The sequence below is a fragment of the Mirounga angustirostris genome, unplaced genomic scaffold (assembly GCF_029215605.1).
Source record: "Mirounga angustirostris isolate CCGP_5_RB_7025 unplaced genomic scaffold, mMirAng1.0.hap1 SCAF_16, whole genome shotgun sequence".
NCBI lineage: Eukaryota > Metazoa > Chordata > Mammalia > Carnivora > Phocidae > Mirounga > Mirounga angustirostris.
This window is the reverse complement of record NW_026991724.1, coordinates 50,742,207-50,762,875: the sequence shown is the minus strand read 5'-3', so window position 1 is coordinate 50,762,875 and position 20,669 is coordinate 50,742,207. Positions and strand designations below refer to the sequence as shown.

The window sequence follows — 20,669 nt, the reverse complement described above, 5'->3', positions numbered from 1 at the left end:
GGCAGTGTGACACATGAGTGAGAGGGTGTGTGTGACAGGCAAGGGGGTGTGTGGGGGAAGCTGAATGGGCCAGCTCTGGGTGTGAGCCCGGAGAGGCTGTGTGGATCAAGGAAGGCAGGTCAGTGTGTGTGACACAGGGGTATCTGGGGTGGGGTGGGACCAGGAGAGGCCGGTGAGGGTATGTGACAAGAAAAGGGTGTGGGTGTGACTCCAAAGAGGCTGTGGCTGGGTGTGACACATGGAGGTGTGCGACAGTGACATCAGAGGGGGCGTGTGCAACAAGGGAAGGTGGGTGTATGACGGGAGAGCTTAGGGCTCTGTGGGTGAGCTGCACGAGGGTGTGTAACCGGGAGAGGGAAGGATGGGTGCCTGTGTGACAGGGAACAGGGAATGTGTGTATATGACACCCAAGGGGTAGGAAAAGGGAAGGGGTGTGTGTGTATATATATATCTGTAACAAGGGGAGGGGGTGTGTGTGAAATGGTTGAGGATGTACCACTAGAGATGTGGGAGTGAGTCTGCGTGTGTGAGAGACAAGGGATCGTGTGTGTGTGTGTGTGCGTGTGAGATGTCTGAGCGTTTGACAACACAGAAGGTATGCTCGTGTAAGACAGGAGGGCCCCCACTGTGTGTGTGGCCTGAGGAGGTATGTGTACCAGAGAATAAAAGACAAGCTAGAAACTCTAGTGGGTGTCTCTCTGGCCAGGGACTCAGGAAAGAGGAAGGGATTCTCAGTCTCAGAGCCCAGCCTATTAACTCCCTGGATGGAGGGAGACCCCAGAGCAGACAAACCCCTCCCTGCTGTCACCTTGGCCAAAATCTGCTTCCTCTGGCCTTTTCCTCCGGATGGGAGAGGGATGACCTGGGGCACAGTGCATGCTCCCCATTCCACCAGGCTCTGTAGTGGGTGGGGTGGGGACCTCCCATCTCTTCCCCTCGATGGAACACAAGCCAAGTCTCATTCCTTCATTCCAGCGCCGCCCCCCCAACTCCTGTCCAGGTGGGACAGGAATCAGGGACCCCCTGGCTGCCTGTGAGAGTATGTCCAGCAGAAATTGAAGGAAAGGGAAGTTGGGGGAGGGGTGGGAGGGAGTTTCCTGTCCTTCTTCCTGCTCCCCCCACCCCCAGCACACATATGAATATGTCCCAGCCAACTTCCTTCCCTTCTTCCTGCTCCACTGCCATTCCCAGTCCTGGAGAGAGTCGGGGACCCAGGCGGGGACCCAGGCGGTCCCTGAGCCTGACCTGGCAGCCCGGCCCTGCCCCTGCTTGGGGGGGGGGGTGTCTCATCCTTCTTTTAAAGGGGCTGAGGTGCTCCAAATCTAATTGCTCTGAGCACAACCTAACAATAGAGATGCTGCCGAGGACGGTCAGGCCCAAGTACTTGGCATCTACTAGAAGTCAGGCTCTGAGCTATGGGTTAATTTCCTAATACAGCCCTCTGGGGGAGATGATTTGAGCTGCTTTTTCACATGAGGAAAACAGGCTCAGCAAAATGAAACCACTTGCCCAAAGTCACACAGCTCATAAGTTGGTGGAGCTGGGATCTATCCAACCCTGGGCCGTCTGGCTCCAGAGCTCATGTGTTCAGCTACTGAGCATCCTGCCTCTCTCAGCAGCGGGGAAAACTAGGATGAGCCCTTAGGGACCCTCTCCTCCAGACTCTTCCACCTCCCCTCCTGGTGACCTGTGGGGAAACTGAGGCCTGGAGCTGCAAAGGGACAGTCCTCCGTTTACAGAAACACTCAGGAGGCAGCATTGGGCAAGGATCCAGGACTTTCATCTCAAAACTGGGATTTGCGGAGGAGGGCTCCTTGCAATAATACTGTCATGACTGGGGGATGCTGGGTCAACCTCACCCCTCTCTTGAGCCTCAAGAGTCACCATCTGTCAGGTGGGAAAATCACAATAACTCCAAGGATAATAGTAATAACCACTACCAATATTATTGCTCACTGCTTTATAGGCAATATTTCATGTAATTCTCCAACACTCTATGATGTAATAATTAACCATAATAAATTATAATAATGGCTAATATCTATGGCCTGCAGTATACCAGGAAGTATTATGGAAAATGCTTGGCACAGACCAATCATGTAATCCTTCAAATTCTTTTTTTTTTTTTAATTTTATTTATTTATTTGAGAGAGAGAGAATGAGAGAGAACACATGAGAGGGGATAGGGTCAGAGGGCAAAGCAGACTCCCTGCTGAGCAGGGAGCCCGATGCGGGACTCGATCCAGGGACTCCAGGATCATGACCTGAGCCGAAGGCAGTCGCTTAACCAACTGAGCCACCCAGGCGCCCATCCTTCCAATTCTTTTATGTTACCCTTCTTAACAGATGACAAACTGAGGCACAGAGAGGTTAAGTAACTTGCCCAAGGTCTGTCAGCTAATTAGAGGCAGAGTTGGGATTTGAATCCGGGAGGCTGGCTCCATTATGTGGGTAGACGCTATAGTGAACCCCATTTTTGGGTGAGGAGACCGAGGCCTAGAGGGTCGAGGGAGTCTTATGGGGTGTCACAGCAAGCCGTGGCGGACCGGGCAGATCGAGCTCTTGCCCTCAGCGCCAGCCTGCCTACCACTCCTGCCCATTCTCGGGGGCTCAGAGAGGAGATCGTGGCTGTTTCAACTGATGTCTGGGCACTATGACTGCCAGACGCCATTGGGAGGGACACAAGGCACCTAAGGACAGGAGGACTCTGGTGAAGAAGTTGAATGGAAACTCGGGTTAGGAACTCACTCATCAGAGAGACAAACGACTATAGTCTGGGCGGATCAATACCAAACGATGCCCCCCCCCCCCCACCGCCCTTGAGTACAGATGAAACTCCTAAGGTGCCCCTATCATGGCATACTCCTGACTGTATTCCCACCTCTGTCACCCCCGCATGAACAGAAACAGCAACTTCCCTCCCCACATACACACGCACATGCGCACCAGTCACCGACCACCGCCCCCCCACCCCCCACCCCTCCCCCCCGCCCTGCCTAGAGCTTCCAGCCGCCAAGTCTCGCTTCCAGCATCCTCCCTGCTTCCCATACAGACAATGTCACCAGGGTTAAGAGCCCCGAGAGTGAGCCCTTCCAGGATCCATCTCCTCACTGCCATGGGCTTGGTGTGGGACCTCAGTCTCATCTGGAAAATGGGAGCTGCGAGATGTAAGCCTGGCTGGTGTGTGGGTTAAATGAGATTGTATATATGAAGGACACAGCAAAGCGTCCATACACGATACCTGTCGTTACTACTGTTATCCGTGCCTCCGACCCAGAATGTCATGGGAGGCCTGTTGCACCATCCCGCGGCGCTTCGCCCCGAGGAAATCCTACCCATCCACCTTTCTCTCACTCAGAGACAGTGTCACAGCTGGAAGACGGCATCCCACCTTGGGCATGCCGGCCCCCCCAGCTTCGGCTGGATTGCATTTCTCGCGCCAACGGGCAACACCGTCATTCACAGAGACCTCTTCACACACCTGCGGGCCCTGCCCTCCCGAGCGGTGCTGCTCCCCGCACCGCACCCCGCCCGTGTGCTCTCGTCTTCCGCCAGCCACATCCCCACACGCTCCCACGACAATGTCAACATCACACCCCTGCCGCCTCACACCTCCGCGGAACACACAAACACCTCCGTCCCCAACCCGCAAGCCAGAGCAGGTCCCAGGAGCACGGCACCCCAACTCTGGTTCCCCCTAGATCTCCTGTCACTGAAAACACCCCTACAACACCCCCCACCCCTTCAGCTCTACCTTTGTCCTTAATGGCATCCCCCCACCTTTAAAACCACCTATCAGGGTCAACTCTGTGATAAAAAGTGTGGCTCTTACCACACAGCACCCCAAATCTCTTGGGTAGGTCTCCATTATTTAAGGGGTATTGGTTGCTCTTTGGAAACTCCAGAAGCATTTCTGAAGAAAGTAGGCACAACAGGGAGGTGGGGGGGGGACTAGAAGAGGGAGGGAATGCTTGACGTTGTAGCAGGAGGAAAACCAGCAGGAGAGAAGTGGGCATCTCTAGTCCAGTCATGGTCAAGGGTAAAGGGAGCTTCCTGAACCCCAGGGGAAAAGCTAAGAGGGGGGTGGAGATAGGTGGGTGTGGAGTTCTGGAGCATTTAGATCCTATTCAGTAGAAGGAAGAACTTTTTCACAGGCAGAGACTTGGCTGTTCAAACTGGGTGGGAGCATGTGAGGTCTGGGGGCTCTGGGTTCAGCTGAGGGTATGTGTCTCCCCCCTTGCTGCAAAGCAGGCTGGGAAACAGAGGCCTGGCTTTTTCCTGGGGGACGTGGGACTCACACAGGGCGTTAAAGGTGGGGGACGAGTGCTCCCAAATGGGAAAGACATGCAGAAGATTCTGAAGAGGGTCAGAGGGGTCTGTTGGCCATAGTGGGGACTCTTGCCCTGAGTTCTGAGCTTCTGCAGGTGGGAGTCATTCTCCATAGGAGGCTGGCTTCAGGTGAAGGCTCCCAATTTACATTCATCTGATACAGGGACCCTCGAGCACCCAGAAGGTGGCTTAAGGGGGTCCATGGACAAACTTTTTTTTTTTTTTTTTTTTTTACCATTGTACATTTATATTCTGTGCTCTGGAGGGGAAAACATAACCAGGCTTCAGACTCTGATTATTAGCAGTGGTTTTTAAGTGTCCTCTTTAAAGAGATGCATTTAAATTTTAAAAGTGAGTGGACTTGAAGGAAATGGACTGTCTGTTCCCTGCTGTGTCACCAGCAACTCAAACAAGGCCTGGCACAGAGTGGGTGCTCAGGGAGGATTTGTTGGAGGAAGGGAGAGAAGGGGGAGAGAAGGGAGGAAACAGTACCGAGGGGATACATCGAGGGCAAAGTCAAGAAGTGGCATGAGAGGGCGCCTGGGTGGCTCAGTTGGTTAAGCGACTGCCTTCGGCTCAGGTCATGATCCTGGAGTCCCGGGATCGAGTCCTGCATCGGGCTCCCTGCTCGGCAGGGAGTCTGCTTCTCCCTCTGACCCTCCCGGCCCTCCCCCCTCTCATGCTCTCTCTCTCTCAGTCTCTCTCTCTCTCAAATAAATAAATAAAATCTTTAAAAAAAAAAAAAGAAGTGGCATGAGAAGGAAGGGAGTCAGAGAGATGCTGGGCAGGGTCTTGCTTCCATCAGCGAGAGCTCATTCCTCCTCCCAGAAACAGAGAAAGGCCTGGGACAGCCCCTAGGGGGCAAATGATGAAGGAAGTGGGGTCTCCCCTCCTTCTCCCATCACTCAATGAAAACCTCAGACCTCAGAGGCTCATCTCCCCATTTGTAGAGCACTTACTCTGGGCCAGACGCTGTGAGAAGAACTTTCCTTGTGTTCCTGACATCAGTAATGGTCATGATGATGGTGGAGGTAATGATAGCTAACATTTCTCAAGTGCTCCACGTGCCCGAGACCGTCTTAAGTATTTTACGGTTTATCACTTAATTAATTACCATAGCCCTCTGAGGTAATGCCATCACGTCCCCATTGTGCCGATGAGAACACTTAGGCCCCATTAGGTGAGGTGGTTTGCCCAAGGCCCCATGGTCCGTCAGGGACAAAATTCACACTCAGTCTAAGGCTGCTTCTGCTGTTGCATACAGAGATTCCTGGAGAAGGGGAAGGCAGAGGGCAGAGAAAATGGGGTGGGGGTATACCCAGTTTTCTTCAGAGTAGATGAACACCTTCCACCTTCAAGAAGGAAGTTGGGGAAGAGGCCCTGGCTGGAGAGAAAATAGGGATTGAAGTCAAAGAAGGAAAAAGAGGATGGAGTCCTTTGTGAGAATGCCCTCCCCATCTTTCTGAGCCTTTCAGGGATGGAGGACTGGTCCCCCATCTCTGTGACAGGTTTAGGGACGGGGCGGGGGCAGGGAAGAGGCTGCCTCTGTGAATCCAGGGAAGAAAGTGAATTCAGGGGGGTCAGGATGATTGATGGGAAGGCACTCTGGGGGGCTAATTACCTAATAGGTTTAATGGTCTGATGAGGCAAGTTTAAGTGGATTGCCTTGGGCTCAGGACAACCCCTTCATCCTGGACCCCCTCCCCGTGCCTGCGAAGCCACATCCAGCCCCTCGCCCCTGTACCCCCATCTTAACGCATCAGGGAGCCCAGAGCCTTCAATCTTAAGAGATCAGGCAGACATGGGCAGGGCTCCCGGTCCCCCCGCCCTGCCCCCACTTTTACCAGAACAGTTTCTCTTTTATCTGCTCTGTGTGTTGGAGTTTCATGTGAGACATTGAAAATAGGCTTCCTTTGCTTAAAAAGAAAAAAATTTAAAAACCACTGGGGGATGTTTTAAGACCTTAAGCTTTGGAAGCAGAGTGACCTGGCTCCTCCTTTCCTTTATCTAGTGTTTATTGCATGCCTACTGTGTCCTGGGCCATGGCATGAGTCCCTGGGACACAGGGGTGAGCTCCAGTGGACTAATGTGATACATTGCTCTGAAGGCACGAAACGAACGGGAGGGGATCCATCTCCTCCCCAGGGTTCAAAGAAAGCTTCCAAGAAGAAGCAACATTTGAGTGGGGACCTGAAGGACAAGAGGAATTCACTGGGGGAGGGGAGTTCCAAGCAAAAGGAACGTGCAAAGGCCCTGAGGTGGGTGGGAGGAGGGAACGTTTAAGGAACAAAGAGGAAGTAGGTCTGATGCACGTGGAGGAAGATGAGGGCGTGAAGCTGGAAAGAAGTGCAGGGCCAAATCACAGAGGGTTTTATGCTGAGAAGGCTCCAGAATTTCTACCCTATGAGAACTTAGGGACAACAGTTGGGTTAAAAGGTAGGAGAGGTTAAGCATGTGCCTTGAGTGCATTAACAAAGCGCTTTACACATGACCAAGAAAACTGGTCCATAACAAAGAATGGCCACAGTCCCACAAGTGACCACTGGCACCACTTTGCCACCCCTGGGTCTTGGAGACTGTCTTTGAGTGCATTGGTCTTCGGCCACCAGCATCGGAAGGTGCTAAGCAAGTGAGGGCCAAGAATGAAGCAGAATTGCATCGGAATCTCAAGCCAGTGACTTTTTTGGTGCCCTTGGGCAGCTGACCTTGGGCTGGTGCCTTCAACACTTCCATGCCTCAGTTTCCTCCCACATACAAATGGAGCTCATTATACCCCCCTCATTGGCAGTTGTAGGGAATGGTTGAGGTCAAGCTTGCAAAGCACTCATCACAGTACAGGGTCCATATTGAGTGTTGAGGGATCTTCTGGAAACCTAAGTCAGATCCCATCCCTCCTCTGCTCAGAGCCATCTCTGGTTCCCATGGTTCCCATCTCACTTGGAGTAAAAATCAAAGATCTCACCATGGCCCCACCACTACCACCACCCCTCCCAGCCCTCATCCCCTTCCACTCGTCACCTCTCTTCCTCAGCCCCAGCTACACTGGCTACCTCACCTTCCCTCGGACAACTCAGGCACAATCCCATCCCGGGGCCTTTGCACTTGCTCTCCCACAGAGCCACATGGTTCCATTCCCACCTCCACAGCCTGGAAACAATCAGTCATAAGGGTCTAGAGCCTGGACTCTAAAGCCAGGTTGCAAAGTACTTCTTTCACAGCATCAGTGTGAAAAATTAACAGAACTAGTATTTGTGTAGTACTTGGAACAGAGTCTAGTGTATACTAGGTTCTGTAGAGGTGTTTGTTAAACAAAGGATACCACATTCTTGGGGAGGGCTTTCCTGGCCACCGGATCTGACACTGCAGCCCCTACAACCCCCCTTCCCTTCTCCTGCCCCTTTTGGTCTTCTTGGTGCTGACCGCCATCCAACATAAAACATACTGTCTGTCTCCCCCACTCTAGAAGAATGTAGCTGTGTGAGCTCTTGGCTGAATCACTGAAACTCTCTCGGCCTTATTTGCCTCATTTGCCTGTGAAATCAGGGAGTTTGTCTGTTTTCCTCACGGCTGTTTCACTAAAACAGTGCCAAGCGTGTGGCAGCAGGTGCTCAGTAACTATTCGTGGAATGAATGAATGAATGAATGAGCAAGTGAATGAATAAAGATCATTATTTGTATTATTCTCCCTGCTGCTGTTCTCCTGGCCATTGCTTCTGTATGTTCCCGTGATGCCGGTGGCTTCCTTTGCCCACATTATGCCGAAGGTGAAGACCCCTTCCCCTGCCTCCCTTACCTCCCCTACCCATGTGCCCCTGCAGAGGAAGGCGAATACTTCCTGAAGGTGCTGATCCCCAGCTACGCGGCAGGCTCCATCATTGGCAAGGGCGGGCAGACCATCGTGCAGCTGCAGAAGGAGACAGGAGCCACCATCAAGCTCTCTAAGTCCAAAGACTTCTATCCGGGTGAGCCCTGGCCCAGGACTCTGCCCTTGGCCTCCTGTCCCTCCCACCTGGGCCCTGGATAAGGGGGAAGAAGGGCTGCCCTTGGGGCAGTCATAGTGATGGGGGGGCCTCCCCTCCTCCTAAGAGGACAGAGCTGCCCTCAGCCCCAGGGGCCACGCCTGAGCAGATGGGGGTGGGGGCAGGGCAAGACAATGGGCCTGCTGCATATTCATGAGCTCATTTGCATGATGTGCTGGCAGATGTGCCCCTTCCCACACACCTGCCTCTTTGGGTCAGTTGGAGTTGCTGGAGGAGGGTGGGCAGGGAGGCAGGTGTCAGGGTGTCCCTTGGGGTTGGGGGGCCGGCCAGCGTGTTGCACACTCCCCCCACAAACACACTTCTTTCCCCCCACTCTTTCCCTTTGGATTTCTCTGTTACCCCATCTTGCCCAGTTTGAGTCTCGCTGGTTTTCTCTGTCTGTGTCATTCTTCCTACGTCTCTCTCATTCTGTTTCTGACTTTCCCATCTCTTGTTCCCTGAGTCTCCATTCCCATCCACCTCTCTCCGGCTCCTCTTTTTTGCTTCTATCTCTCTGATTCCGTTTGGATGTCCCCCACCCCTTGTCCCCATCCATCTGTCCTGTCCGTCTCTGCTTTTCCTCCTCCCTCCCTCCCTGCTCTGTCCTCCCCTTCTTGTCTTCCCGCCCCTCGCCCCATCTTTTCCTTGCCCTCCACCTCTCATAATCTTGTGTTTTTCTTTCTCTTGCTCCTGAACTCTCTCTGGTCAGTCATCCACTCAACAATATTCAGGAGCACCTCAACGATCTGCTGGATTGCCCCTCTCACCCACCTCTCCCTTCATGTTTCCTTCCCAGTCTCAGCCCCCACATGTTTTTCCTTCCTTCCTCCAAACCCAGCCCCTTTTCTGCCTTTCCCCCAGCTCTCTTTCTCCCTACAACCATAACATTTCCAAGACCCCTCCACTCCCTCTCTACTGCTCCCTGCATTATCTGTCACCCCATCCATCTTCCCCTCCCAAGACCAATGCCTGGGCTTCGACATCTAAGGATGGCCCCCAGGGAAGGCCCCCAGAATTGCATCTTTGGTCCAGAGCTGATTCTAGTTCATCCTTAATCCCCTTGGATTTTTTAGGTCAAACACCAGAGCTGGAGCCCAGGGTCAGGACACATTCATATTCTCTCTCTCTCTCTCCCTCCTCCCTCCACCTGCCCTGCCTCCCATCTCACTAAGCAGCTTTGGCAAGAGGTTTAGAGAAGCGTCCAGGGAACCAGGCACAGCCCCCAACCCCACTTTCCTCTTCCACCCTGGCCCAGTTTCCCTCACATGCCCCCTAAGCTACAAGATACGGATAAGACCTCTGCTTGGGGCATTTATCCAAGGACACTTGGTTCCTTATGCCTGGATCACCTTCTGTGACATGAGACACATCCTCTCCTCCCAACTCAGTGACACACCCCATAGGCCAGGCAGCTGAGAACCCCAGAGGATGGGACAGTCATTGGCTTTCTTGGGCCAAATACTATTCAAACAAGCAACGTGAGCCAGCATCTCTCCCCAGCCCCAGACGGGCATCCAGCACCGCCCCCCCCCCCCCCCCCCCCCCGCCGCTGACATAGGATTTCCAGATCATATGGCTTGTGCAGCTCAGAGATTCGGGACACGGCCCCCTACATCCTAGTCCTGCCCCTAGGACTTCCCAGGACCCACAGGAACACAAGAAATGAAGATGCTACTGCTTGAAACGAAGAGTGTATTTCCTTCTGCTCCTGGCTAACTAACACCCTTTCATTCATTTATTCAACCTGCATTCTCTGAGCACCTATTCTATGGATAGAGATGAGGACACAGATCTCACAGCCCCTTTCCCTCATATATCTCACAGCCCAGTAGGGAAGGCAGACTGAACACCAGCAATGACCCAGCGTGGTCAGGGCTAGGACGGGGAAGCCGAGAGGATGGTGGCAGCCCGGACGGGGCACCTGACCCAGCCTGGGAAGGTCAGGGAGTGCTTCCTGGAGGAGGGGCCCGGAACAATAAGTAAGAGTGAGCTAGATAAAAGCAGGGAAGAGTACTCCGGAAAGATGAACTAGCATCTTCAAAGCCTGGAGGGGGAGTTTGTTCACTGTGACTGAATCATACAGAACAATGAGAAATGACAATGGTGAAACCCACAGACAGATGGACACACACACGTCGCACGCACACACACACTGCACTTGTATCTACTACATGAAACAAAAACCTACCTGACCCTTAACCCCAAGGGAGGGGCAGAGCACTAAGGGTGTCCCCTCCTTGGTACAGGAAACACCAAGCCCCAGACTCTATCCTTCCAGATCATACATGGAGAAACTGAGATCCAGAAAGAAGCAGGCAGCTGCCCAAAGCCACACACACAGACTTCCGTCCATCCACTCAAACACCGTAGTGATTCCAAACTCCTTCTGATTTTGAGCGTTTGCCTGAAGCTCTGTCCCCAGAAGAAAAGCACAGAACACACACACTTTAAAAAAAAAATTTATTTATAACATATTGCCTTGAAGTACAAAATCTTAAGTGATTACTTAATAAATCAGTACATATTCTTTTTTACTATCAAAAATACAGTAGCAAAAATGGAGTCATCTTATGCTTTTCTCCCAACACACACAAACACACACAAGAGTCCGCACACCCCAGCTTGAGCACAGGGTAGCTCAGTGGTTAAAAGCCCAGACTCTGAACCCAGACACCTGGGTTCGAAACCCTGAATTTTCACTACTGGCTGAGTGAACTTGGACAGATCCCAAAGCTCCTCTGTGCCTCAGTGTCTTTAGCAGTAAATTGAGAATAATAATATTGCCTACCTCCTACTTGAAGTGCACAAATATATACAAAGTGCTTAGAATAGTGCCTAACACTTGGTATTTTGTAAGCACCAGCTGTCATTATTGGACACTCCTTCAGGGGCTAACCGAGCCCCCCAAAGCCCTCGTGGACCCCAGTTGGGAACCACAAAGGGTGGGAAATCCCAGCCTCCCTGAGCTGGAAGGGATCCTCGCAGAAGTGGAGAGCAGAGCCATTTCAGCCAGGCTCTCCCTAGGGCTACCCCGCCCCCCCAAGTTCCCACCCTGACCCACACCCTTTCCTATTTACACCCAGACGGAGGCAGCCTGCACGCTGACTCACCCTTGGCTCAGACCAGTCCATTGTTCTGGGGTTGGGGGCAATAAGTGAGGAACAGTGGCCCGGAGGAGAGGGAGGATATCAACTATCCAAGTGCCCCCAAGACAGTGACACCCGGACACATGGTGAGACTGGCATGCCAGGCTGAGAGATGGCCAGCGAGGGGTCAGGATGGTGGCACCATCATGCTGCGCTAGAATGCCCACAGGAGACTGGACCCTCACCCCCAAATGTCCCAGACACTCAGGCACATGAAACCTGGCGTACACTCAAGACCTTTCACAGACCCAGGAGCTAACTGGTCCCTGCAGACAGTCCCACCCAGAGAGAGAGACAGACACCCACTCCACGCACCACACATGTGCAGCTCAGCCGGGCACACACCCTGTCACACCACTGGTGACAGTAGAGCCGTCTTTGTCCGGCTGTAATGCATATACACCCAGATACACACACACACACACACACACCAGTCCTCCCGTCCTACTGACACTTGAGTCTGCCTGTCGGTCTCTCTCTCACTCTTGCTCGCACTGACACACACCAATGATAGAGTCTTGTCTGTCTGTCTCCTACGCACAGGCTCACGCACATATACACACATACCACACACCAGTCATCCAAATAGTCTTTTGAACACCGAAAGGTGTCTGGTTGTCTCTTTGCTGCCAACACTCACGCTGACATCCAGTCTCAAAGTGATATTCATTCATCATACAGCCCCAGTGCTGCTTCATGAGACTCTTTGTTTCTTTCTCTCAAACTCTCCTGGACAAGCAGTTCGGTCTCACAAACAGTATATCCATAACCTTGAACATCACAGTGACACCCAAAGTCTTTCCCATGTGCAAGAGTGCACATATCTTTACTGGATTCATTGTGTCACATTGACATCTCAGTCTCTCCCACTCTTTCTCTTATACACATACACAGATAAAGATAATTTAACCAGTCCAGCCCAGGTATACACATGCATGGACACGCATGCATGCACATACACACACACACACACAGAGTGAGGATGCTTAGGTTAGAACCGCAGCCAAAATCTAGACAATCTCCAGCAAAGGCATCCACCTCACCCTCCTTTCTCCATCCCTGAGTCCCTACCCTTCCATGAGTTGTCTCTGCTCTCTCCTGTCCATACCCTTGCCCTCCCCCACCCTTCAGCCCTCCATCTGGTGGGTCCAGGCGGGCACTCTGGCCTCTCTTCTGTCTCCCCCATCCCCCAGCCCTTCCCCATCCTCTCCAAAAGCCCAGAGGCCTTCGCTGCAGGCTTTCAGGGGTTGCCACGGCAACGGGGCTTCGTCCCTCGTCCCCCTGGGGGTGGGCTGAGGACCCGGCCAGCCAGACCGATAAGGGGGTTCCAGTTACTGTGGCAACCGTTGCAGGCCTGAGCTCTCGGCTTCTGGGGGGGGGGGGAGTGAGTGAATGGTTGCCAGAGCAACCGGGAGCCAGCAAGGACTGGGAAGAGGCAGCTGAGCCCTGTCTCCCCTGCCCAGGGCTGCTGTGGGCATCGCAAAGCACTTAAGTATCATTCTTCCATCCCCTGGGGTTGTTTTGGGGGAGGGACATGGAGTGCAGATTATAAAACAGGCATTCCACTCACTTTCCCAGCTACCCATCATGGCCTGGGAGTCCATGCCAGCTTCCCCAGGCTTACCCATGTGACCTGGGCCCAGTTAGGTCCACTTTCTCGATTTAGGTTTTTTCTTTCCATTAAATGGGGCCTGTCTCCCAGGAATCTTCCCATTCCTGTGTGATGAGGGTGCCCTCTCTCTCCCTTGCTCAACAGGAACCACAGAACGAGTATGCCTGGTACAGGGCACAGCAGAGGCCTTGAATGCTGTGCACAGCTTTATTGCTGAGAAGGTCCGAGAAATCCCACAAGCAATGACCAAGCCTGAGGTGGTCAACATCCTTCAACCCCAAACCACGATGAACCCCGACAGAGCCAAGCAGGTCAGCAGGGGCAAATACTGGGTTTCTGTAAAGCCGGTGAGGTTCGGGAGAAGACACTTCTCCCATATCACTGGATTACCGTGGGAATGGAATGGGATAACGCCGATAAGACGTTTGTCAATCAAATACATGATAGCAGTTGTATTATTAGGGAGTCAGCCTAGGGACTCCAAACCTCTTAGAGTGGGCTTGACGCAGAGAGAGAGTGAAGGTCTGGGAGAATTTGTCCCAGCAGCCCCCCATCCCTCCTTCCTGGGATTCTCTAGACCCTCTCCTCTCCTTCCTTCCACCTCATCCCATTGTCTCCCAGAGCAACCTGCCTCCCACTTCCTGTTCTCACCGGAAGTGACTTCATTGACAACCCATCCACATCCAGAAGAGTTTAGAAATGGCCTCATACTCCCTCTCTCCATTAATTATGGTATGGGGTAAGTCACCATTTTGGAGAAATGGGTGTTTTGCTAGCGAGAGAGAGGGGGCAGGTCCCTCTCCTACACAGCCCTCTCTAGGAGGGATGGAAGGAGGGCAGCGCCTCTTGGTTGCCTCAGTTACGGGGAAGCGGTGGCGTAGGGGCGTGGCAGGGAGCGGACCAATCACTACCCTGGCCTCTCTGGTTGCCATGACCACGGTGCTCACCGGGCAGGTGGGCTTGCTGCAAAGCCCCTGGCGTGGCCCTGGATGGGTAGGAGGTGGAGGGGAGGGGAGCGGAGCTGCGCACACTCCCCGTTTTCTCTCCCCTTCCCCACTCCCATATACTTGCACACAAGATGCAGAGGGGCCAGAGCCCCTGGCAGGAGGACAGGCCACTTGTGAGGGCTCCTTATCGTCTGCCTAGAAGCAAAGACGAGAGAGAGACCCTCGGTAAAAGGAATCTGGAATTCTTGTTACCCTGAGATGGGAGAAACCATGGACCTGAGTTCCCCCAAGCTCCTGGGGAAACGGTGGGCGGAAAGCCCTGGAAGAATGCTGCCAAGCGAATTATTCCCAAAAAAGACTTCGAGCTTGGGGCTTGGAGCTTGGAGCACGGCTGCTGTCCTTGGTGCTGAAGAGGCTCTGCCAGGTCTCTCCCGAATCCCTTCCCACCAGCAGGCCACACCATTTACACGGTGGCAAGGATATTGCCTCTTCCCTCTCCTTTGGTCGCTGCCACAAAGGGCTCAGAGTTCATGAAGGGTTTGCACATGTTTCAGGGAAAATGGGGTCAGCACCATCTGTGCCTGATCCTTCCACCCCACCCCCTAATCCACAGGAACTCTGAGATAGTGGAATTGAAAGGTTAAAGAACCAGGATTTTTCCTCTCCTTATTTATTACTTAGGGGGCTCTAAAGAATGAAAGATAATGGCTGAAGGCTCAGGCTCTGGAGTCAGATGTGGAGTTGAATCTTACTCTGATAACATACTTCTTTAGACCTGTGTGACCTTGAACAAGTGACTTGATTTCTCCATGCCTCATTTTTCTCATCAGCAAAATGAGATTCATTATGGCACCTACTTAAGGGCAGTGATCAGTGTTCACTGATGTTTAAAAAGGACTTAGCATGTATGCCTAATTCATAGAAAGTTCTCAAAAAATGTCAGCTGCTGATATTATTATGGGATTTTTAAGTCAGGAGACGGGTCTACTCTCTTTCTACATTGGACTTGCTGTGTTACTCTAGGTTCCTTTCCCTTCTGTAAGCCTCAGTTTCCTTTCTTTACAGTGTGGAAGCTGGGCCAAATCAGGGATTATAAATTGAAATGCCTCCAAGATTCAGCAAGGGAACATAAAGAATTGGGGACTCTGGCCTCATCAGAGAGATATAATGCCATCCCTAAAGGGGGCAGCTGCTACTCAACTCGACTCAATTCTTGCCCTTTGGGAATGTAGACAAAGTGTTGCCACATCTTACAAATTTTTCAGAAGAAGCCAGAAATATTTGACATCAACTGATTTTTAAAGGTTGGCTCAATCTTAAAACCACTATGTGGCTGTGGGCTGCCCGTGGCCTGAAGACCACCAATTTGCCACCTCTGGGCTAGACTGGTGGTTCTCAGTCCTGGCTGGTATCTGAATCATCTAGGTAGCTTAGAATGCAGATTCCTGGGTCCCAGCCCAGAGCCACTGAATCAGAATTTCTGGAGTGAAGGCTTGGGAATCTGAACACAGATTCTTGACTGGGATCAGATCCTGGCTCTATTACTTACTATCTGTGTGACCTTGAGCAAGTTTCTTAACCTCTCTTGCCTCTGCTTTCCAAGCCATAAAATTCGATAATAAAAGTGCCTGCCTATTCTTGTAGGGTTGTTGTAGAGATTAAGTGACTATATGAAAGTGTTTACCAAAGTGTCTGGCAAATGGAAAGACTGTTAGCTGTATAATTATTATTATACTATTACTATTTGCAAATCTCCACAGACTTGCAAATCACGGGGACAGATGTTCTCTGAGGTCTTTCTGGCCCTAAAACTCCTACAATTCTACGGCTCTGTAATTTCAAGATTCTCAACGTACATTATTCTAAGATTCTACTGTTCTGACTGACATCCTGGCACTCCAGGATTCTATGAAACTGCACCTGTGATCTCCCTAAGATGCTGTGGGTCTACCACCTGGGCCTATCATGAAGACAGTTAACCATTTGCCACTCCAGTCATTGACTATTCCCAATGGTTGTATGGAGTAGCTGTGGTTACGTCCATGTTGGAGGAGAGGAAATGAGGTGCAGAAAGGTGAAGGCATTTGCTCTTACCATTTCTTGGTGAACAGTTACTTCATCCTTCCTTTTTCCCTCTGAAATGCTGTATCATACTGAATACCTCTTGACTCTTAGGTCTGGTTTCATGCATTCTGTTCTATCCTCTTGACCTGTCAGACTTTTTTCTGATGATTTTTTTTAATATATAAGTTGAGGTATAATTCACATACTGTACAGTTCACCATTTTAAAGTATACCATTTAGTGGTGTTTAGTATATTCACAAAGTTGTGCATTGATCACCTAATGTAATTCCAAAACGTTTTCACCACTCCAAAAAGAAGCCCCATCCTCTTTGGCAGTCACTGTCCATTCTCCCAGCTCCCCCTCCCTGTCCCAACCACTAACCTACTTTTGGTGTTTATGGATTTGCCTATTCTGGATGTTTTATATAAATTGAATGACATAATACATGGCCTTTTGTGTCTGGCTTCTTTCCCTTAGCATACTGTTTTCAAGATTAATCTGTATTGTAACATATATCAAAACTTAATTCCTTTTTATGGCCAAATAATATTCCACTGTACGGATATACCACACTTTGTCTATCAGTCGATAGTCATTTGGGTTGTTTCTACTTTTTAGCTATTATGAAGAATGCTGCTATGAACATATGTGTGGGTATGGTTTTCAGTTCTTTGGAGTATATATCTATGGATGGAATTGGGATATGTCTAACCTTTGGAAGAATTGTCAGACTATTTTGCAAAGCAACTGTACCACAGATATGAGATTTAAATCCAGGTCTGCCCATGGAGGTAACAATGACAACAACCATTTCTTGAGTATCTACTATGAGCACATATTACCTGCACACTCACATGGCACCCTATGCTTTGCACATAGTAGGTTCTCAGCAAATGTTGCTTGTTTGAATAAATGGATGATGACATGCCCATAAGGGCCAAGCAGAAACATAACTAAGGGGCACTAGTTATGCTCAATCAAGCTCATCATTTGATGAATGATCTCAGTTAGCCTCCACAATAATTCTGTGGAGGAGGGATGGATGTTATAGATGAGAAAACTGGGTCTCAAAGAGGTTAGGTCCCTTGCTCAGCATTAGTGGTGGAGCCAGGATTTCGAACCTGAGCAAGTGACTCCAGAGTCCAAAGCAGCTTTTCAGAGATTCGTACGCACAAACTGCAAACTAGTGGTCTGCTACTACACGGTAGTTCATAGACCTTTTGAAGAGGTAGCCAATAGATAAAAACTAAGGTGCTTCCCATTTTACAAATCAGAATGTCCAATTAATCTAAAAACTCTGATCAGGCTGAGTTTGTGTACTGAAATGCACAGCACCCTACCTCCCCACCTCCACACACACACACACACACACACACACACACACACCACCACCACCACCACCACCACCATAGGTGAGATATATCTGGTCACCTCCATCCAGTCCCATTCCTGCTTGGTCCTGTGGGCACATCACCATTCCTTTCATCCATCCATCCATCCATCCATTCACACACTCTTTGCTCAACGCTTACGAGAGGCATTCCCCTAGGCACCGAGAACCAAGTAGTAAACAATACAGACAAAAATCTCTACCCTTGTAGATCTTACATTCTTTCATGGGGAAACCGAAAACAAGCAAGTGAATAAGTAAATGTCAGAGAGTGAAAAGTGCTATGATGAAAAATAAAGCAGAAAAAGAGGGGGAAAGAGTCCTGGGGCATTTTTTTCTCCTAACTTTTTATTTTGAAAATGTTGAAGAATAATACAATGAACTCCCTATACACTGCACTTAGATTCACCAATCGTTAACATTTGCTTTATCTCTTTACACACACACACACACACACACAAGCACTGGTTGGCTTTATTTGCTTGTTTGTTGGGTGGTTTGTTTGTTTTTGCTGATCCATTTGAAAATAAGTATAAACCTCATGACTCTTCACACCCAAGTTCTTCGGCATGCATCTCCCAAGACTGAAGACATGTCCTATATTGTTATGTTACTGTTATCACACCTACAAAAATTAACACCAATTCCATGCTATTAGTTAATAAAGAGTTCATATTCACATTGTCCCCAAATATCTTTTATGTCTATAAAGCATTTTTCTATCCAAGATTCAGTCAATATTCATGCATTGCATTGAGTTGTTATACCTCGTTCATCTCTTTTAATCTAGAATAGTCTACCATATATGTATTTTTTAAGATTTTATTTTATTTTTTTAAAGATTTTATTTATTTATTCATGAGAGATAGAGAGAGAGAGAGAGAGAGAGAGAAGCAGAGAGAGAAGCAGGCTCCCAAGGAGCAGGGAGCCCGATGCGGGACTCGATCCCAGGACCCTGGGATCATGACCTGAGCCGAAGGCAGACGCTTAACCGTCTGAGCCACCCAGGCGCCCGAGATTTTTTTTTTTTTTTAAGTAATCTCTACACCCAATATGGGGCTCGAACTTACAACCCCGAGATCAAGAGTTACACACTCCACCGACTGAGCCAGCCAGGCCCCCCCTTTACTATGTATTTTGAAGGTAGAGACAACAGAATTGCTGATTGGATGTTGAGTGGGAGGAAAAGAGAGGACTCCTAAGTCTTGAGCCTGAGAAGTGAAAGGGTGCACCTTCCACATACTGAAATGAGGAAGACCGTGGTAGAAACACATTTGAGCAGATGAGGAGTTCCACTTTGGATTTTAAGTTTGCAGTGTCCATTCGACATCATTCTAGAGATTTGAGGTTAGCAGCTGGATACAAGTCTGGAGGTGTCTGTGCTAAGGACATAAAATAAGCAAATAAACAAGCCTTGATAATTGGGGTGATAAGGCCTCTCTAAGGGGGTGCATTTGTGCAAAGACCTGAATGATGAGAGAGGTGAGCCTCCTTTTCTGGGTAGGAGCATTCTAAGTGAGGGCATAGCGGGTGCAAAGGCCCTGAGTCTGCACCAAGCTTGTGACTTGAAGGAACAGCAGGGAGTTAGTACGCCTGCCATGAAGTCAGCAAGAGGGAGGGAGGGAAAAGTTGCAGTCAGATCAACAAAGAACAGAGCAAGTAGAGCAGTGGTTCTCAGGCTTGTCAAACCCCATGTCCTCTTTCTCCTACAAATATTTTCCCAGCCCGCTTACCTCTGAAATTATACACACACACACACACACACACTCATTTCAGTACATGGAAAATGCATATAATGTAGATGTATTACCTATCTAAATCTGTAAGATTTTTAACAGTTTTATTGAGATATTAATTCCACATACATACAGTTCACCCATCAAAAGCATGCAGTTCAAAGTTTTTATTATATTCAGAATTGTGCATCCATGCCCACAATCAATTTTAGAACATTTCATTTCCTCAGAAAGAAATCTTGATCCCCTTAGCTATCACTCCTCAATCCCCACAGCTCAGCACCACCCCCCAGCCCTAAGCCACCACTAATCTACTTTCTGTCTCTATAGATTTCCCTGTTCTGAACATCCATATAAATGGAATCCTACAATATGTGGTCTTTGGTGTCTGGCTTCATTCACATAGCGTGTTTTCCAGCTTTATCCATGTTGTAGCCTGGATCAGTACTTTGTTCATTTAAATTGATTGCCAAGGAAAATTTCATTGTACTTATGTACATTTTCTTTATCCCGTAAGACTTTTTTACATAAAGGAAAAATAAAAGGAAGGTGATGGGTTATAAAATGAGATGAATTTTAATATGTAAACATTACATATTACTACAGTAGAAGTAATGAAATAGTCAGCTGCTCACACCTCACATAGCCTGAGAGAGACAGTGACAAACACAGTGAGATGTAAATAAGACACGTGGCATTACTACTGTTTTCATGGGGTTTTTTTGGGGGGGGTAAGTGATGAACCACTCTTGGTAAAGCTCAGAACAAAACAAAGTAAAATCGTCCCTTCATTGACCAATTAGTTGCATTCCTGGAAATTTCAGCAGATCTTAAACACGTGGGAAAAAGAAAATACTAGGTACTTAATATGGACCGTCGGGTTCAGGTCTGGGCTCTGAGATTTATAAACAGACTTTTCGCCAACATGAATGTCCAGGGAGTCACTTAAAAGTCATACGGGACCCGGACAGTTCTCCTCGGTTTGACGTTGTGAATAACCGAGTCTCAGGTTGTGGGGTGCCAACATCCAAGGCCCTGCCCCACTGCATGCCTGCATCTGCCCCCCCCCAGTCGTCATGACAACTAAAAGTGCTCTCACAAATTTCCCAAACACCCCTGGTGTCTGGCTCAGGGGCGAGAGGAGAGGCAGGGGCTTCAAAGGGTGGAACCCACAGGTCTGAGAGGACATGGGAAGAACTGAGCAACAGGAACCTATGTGTAGAAGTGCTCTTGGGTATGTGAAAGGAGACTTCTGGTTTTGAAATCTCCCCTTCCCCCACCCCCAGAACTAAGATGGATCGGATTTGCAGGGGCAAAGGATGGGCCTTTCTGCACTGGAGAAGGGGACGGCTGTATTTAAGTGCCCGATTGTCTCCGATGTAAGGTTTTTTGTTTTGTTTTGTTTTTTAAAGATTTTTATTTAT

General features: G+C 49.8%; 1 protein-coding gene across 1 annotated transcript in view; it reads left to right on the top strand.

Annotated features, from left to right (window-relative positions):
* NOVA2 (NOVA alternative splicing regulator 2) overlaps positions 1-20,669 on the top strand; it is a 30,737-nt gene that overhangs the window by 1,545 nt on the left and 8,523 nt on the right. Inside the window, exons 2-3 of the mRNA XM_045891784.3 lie at positions 8,148-8,291; positions 13,251-13,417. Coding sequence (XP_045747740.2) covers positions 8,148-8,291; positions 13,251-13,417 — 311 coding nt within the window. The remainder of the gene's footprint in view (positions 1-8,147; positions 8,292-13,250; positions 13,418-20,669) is intronic.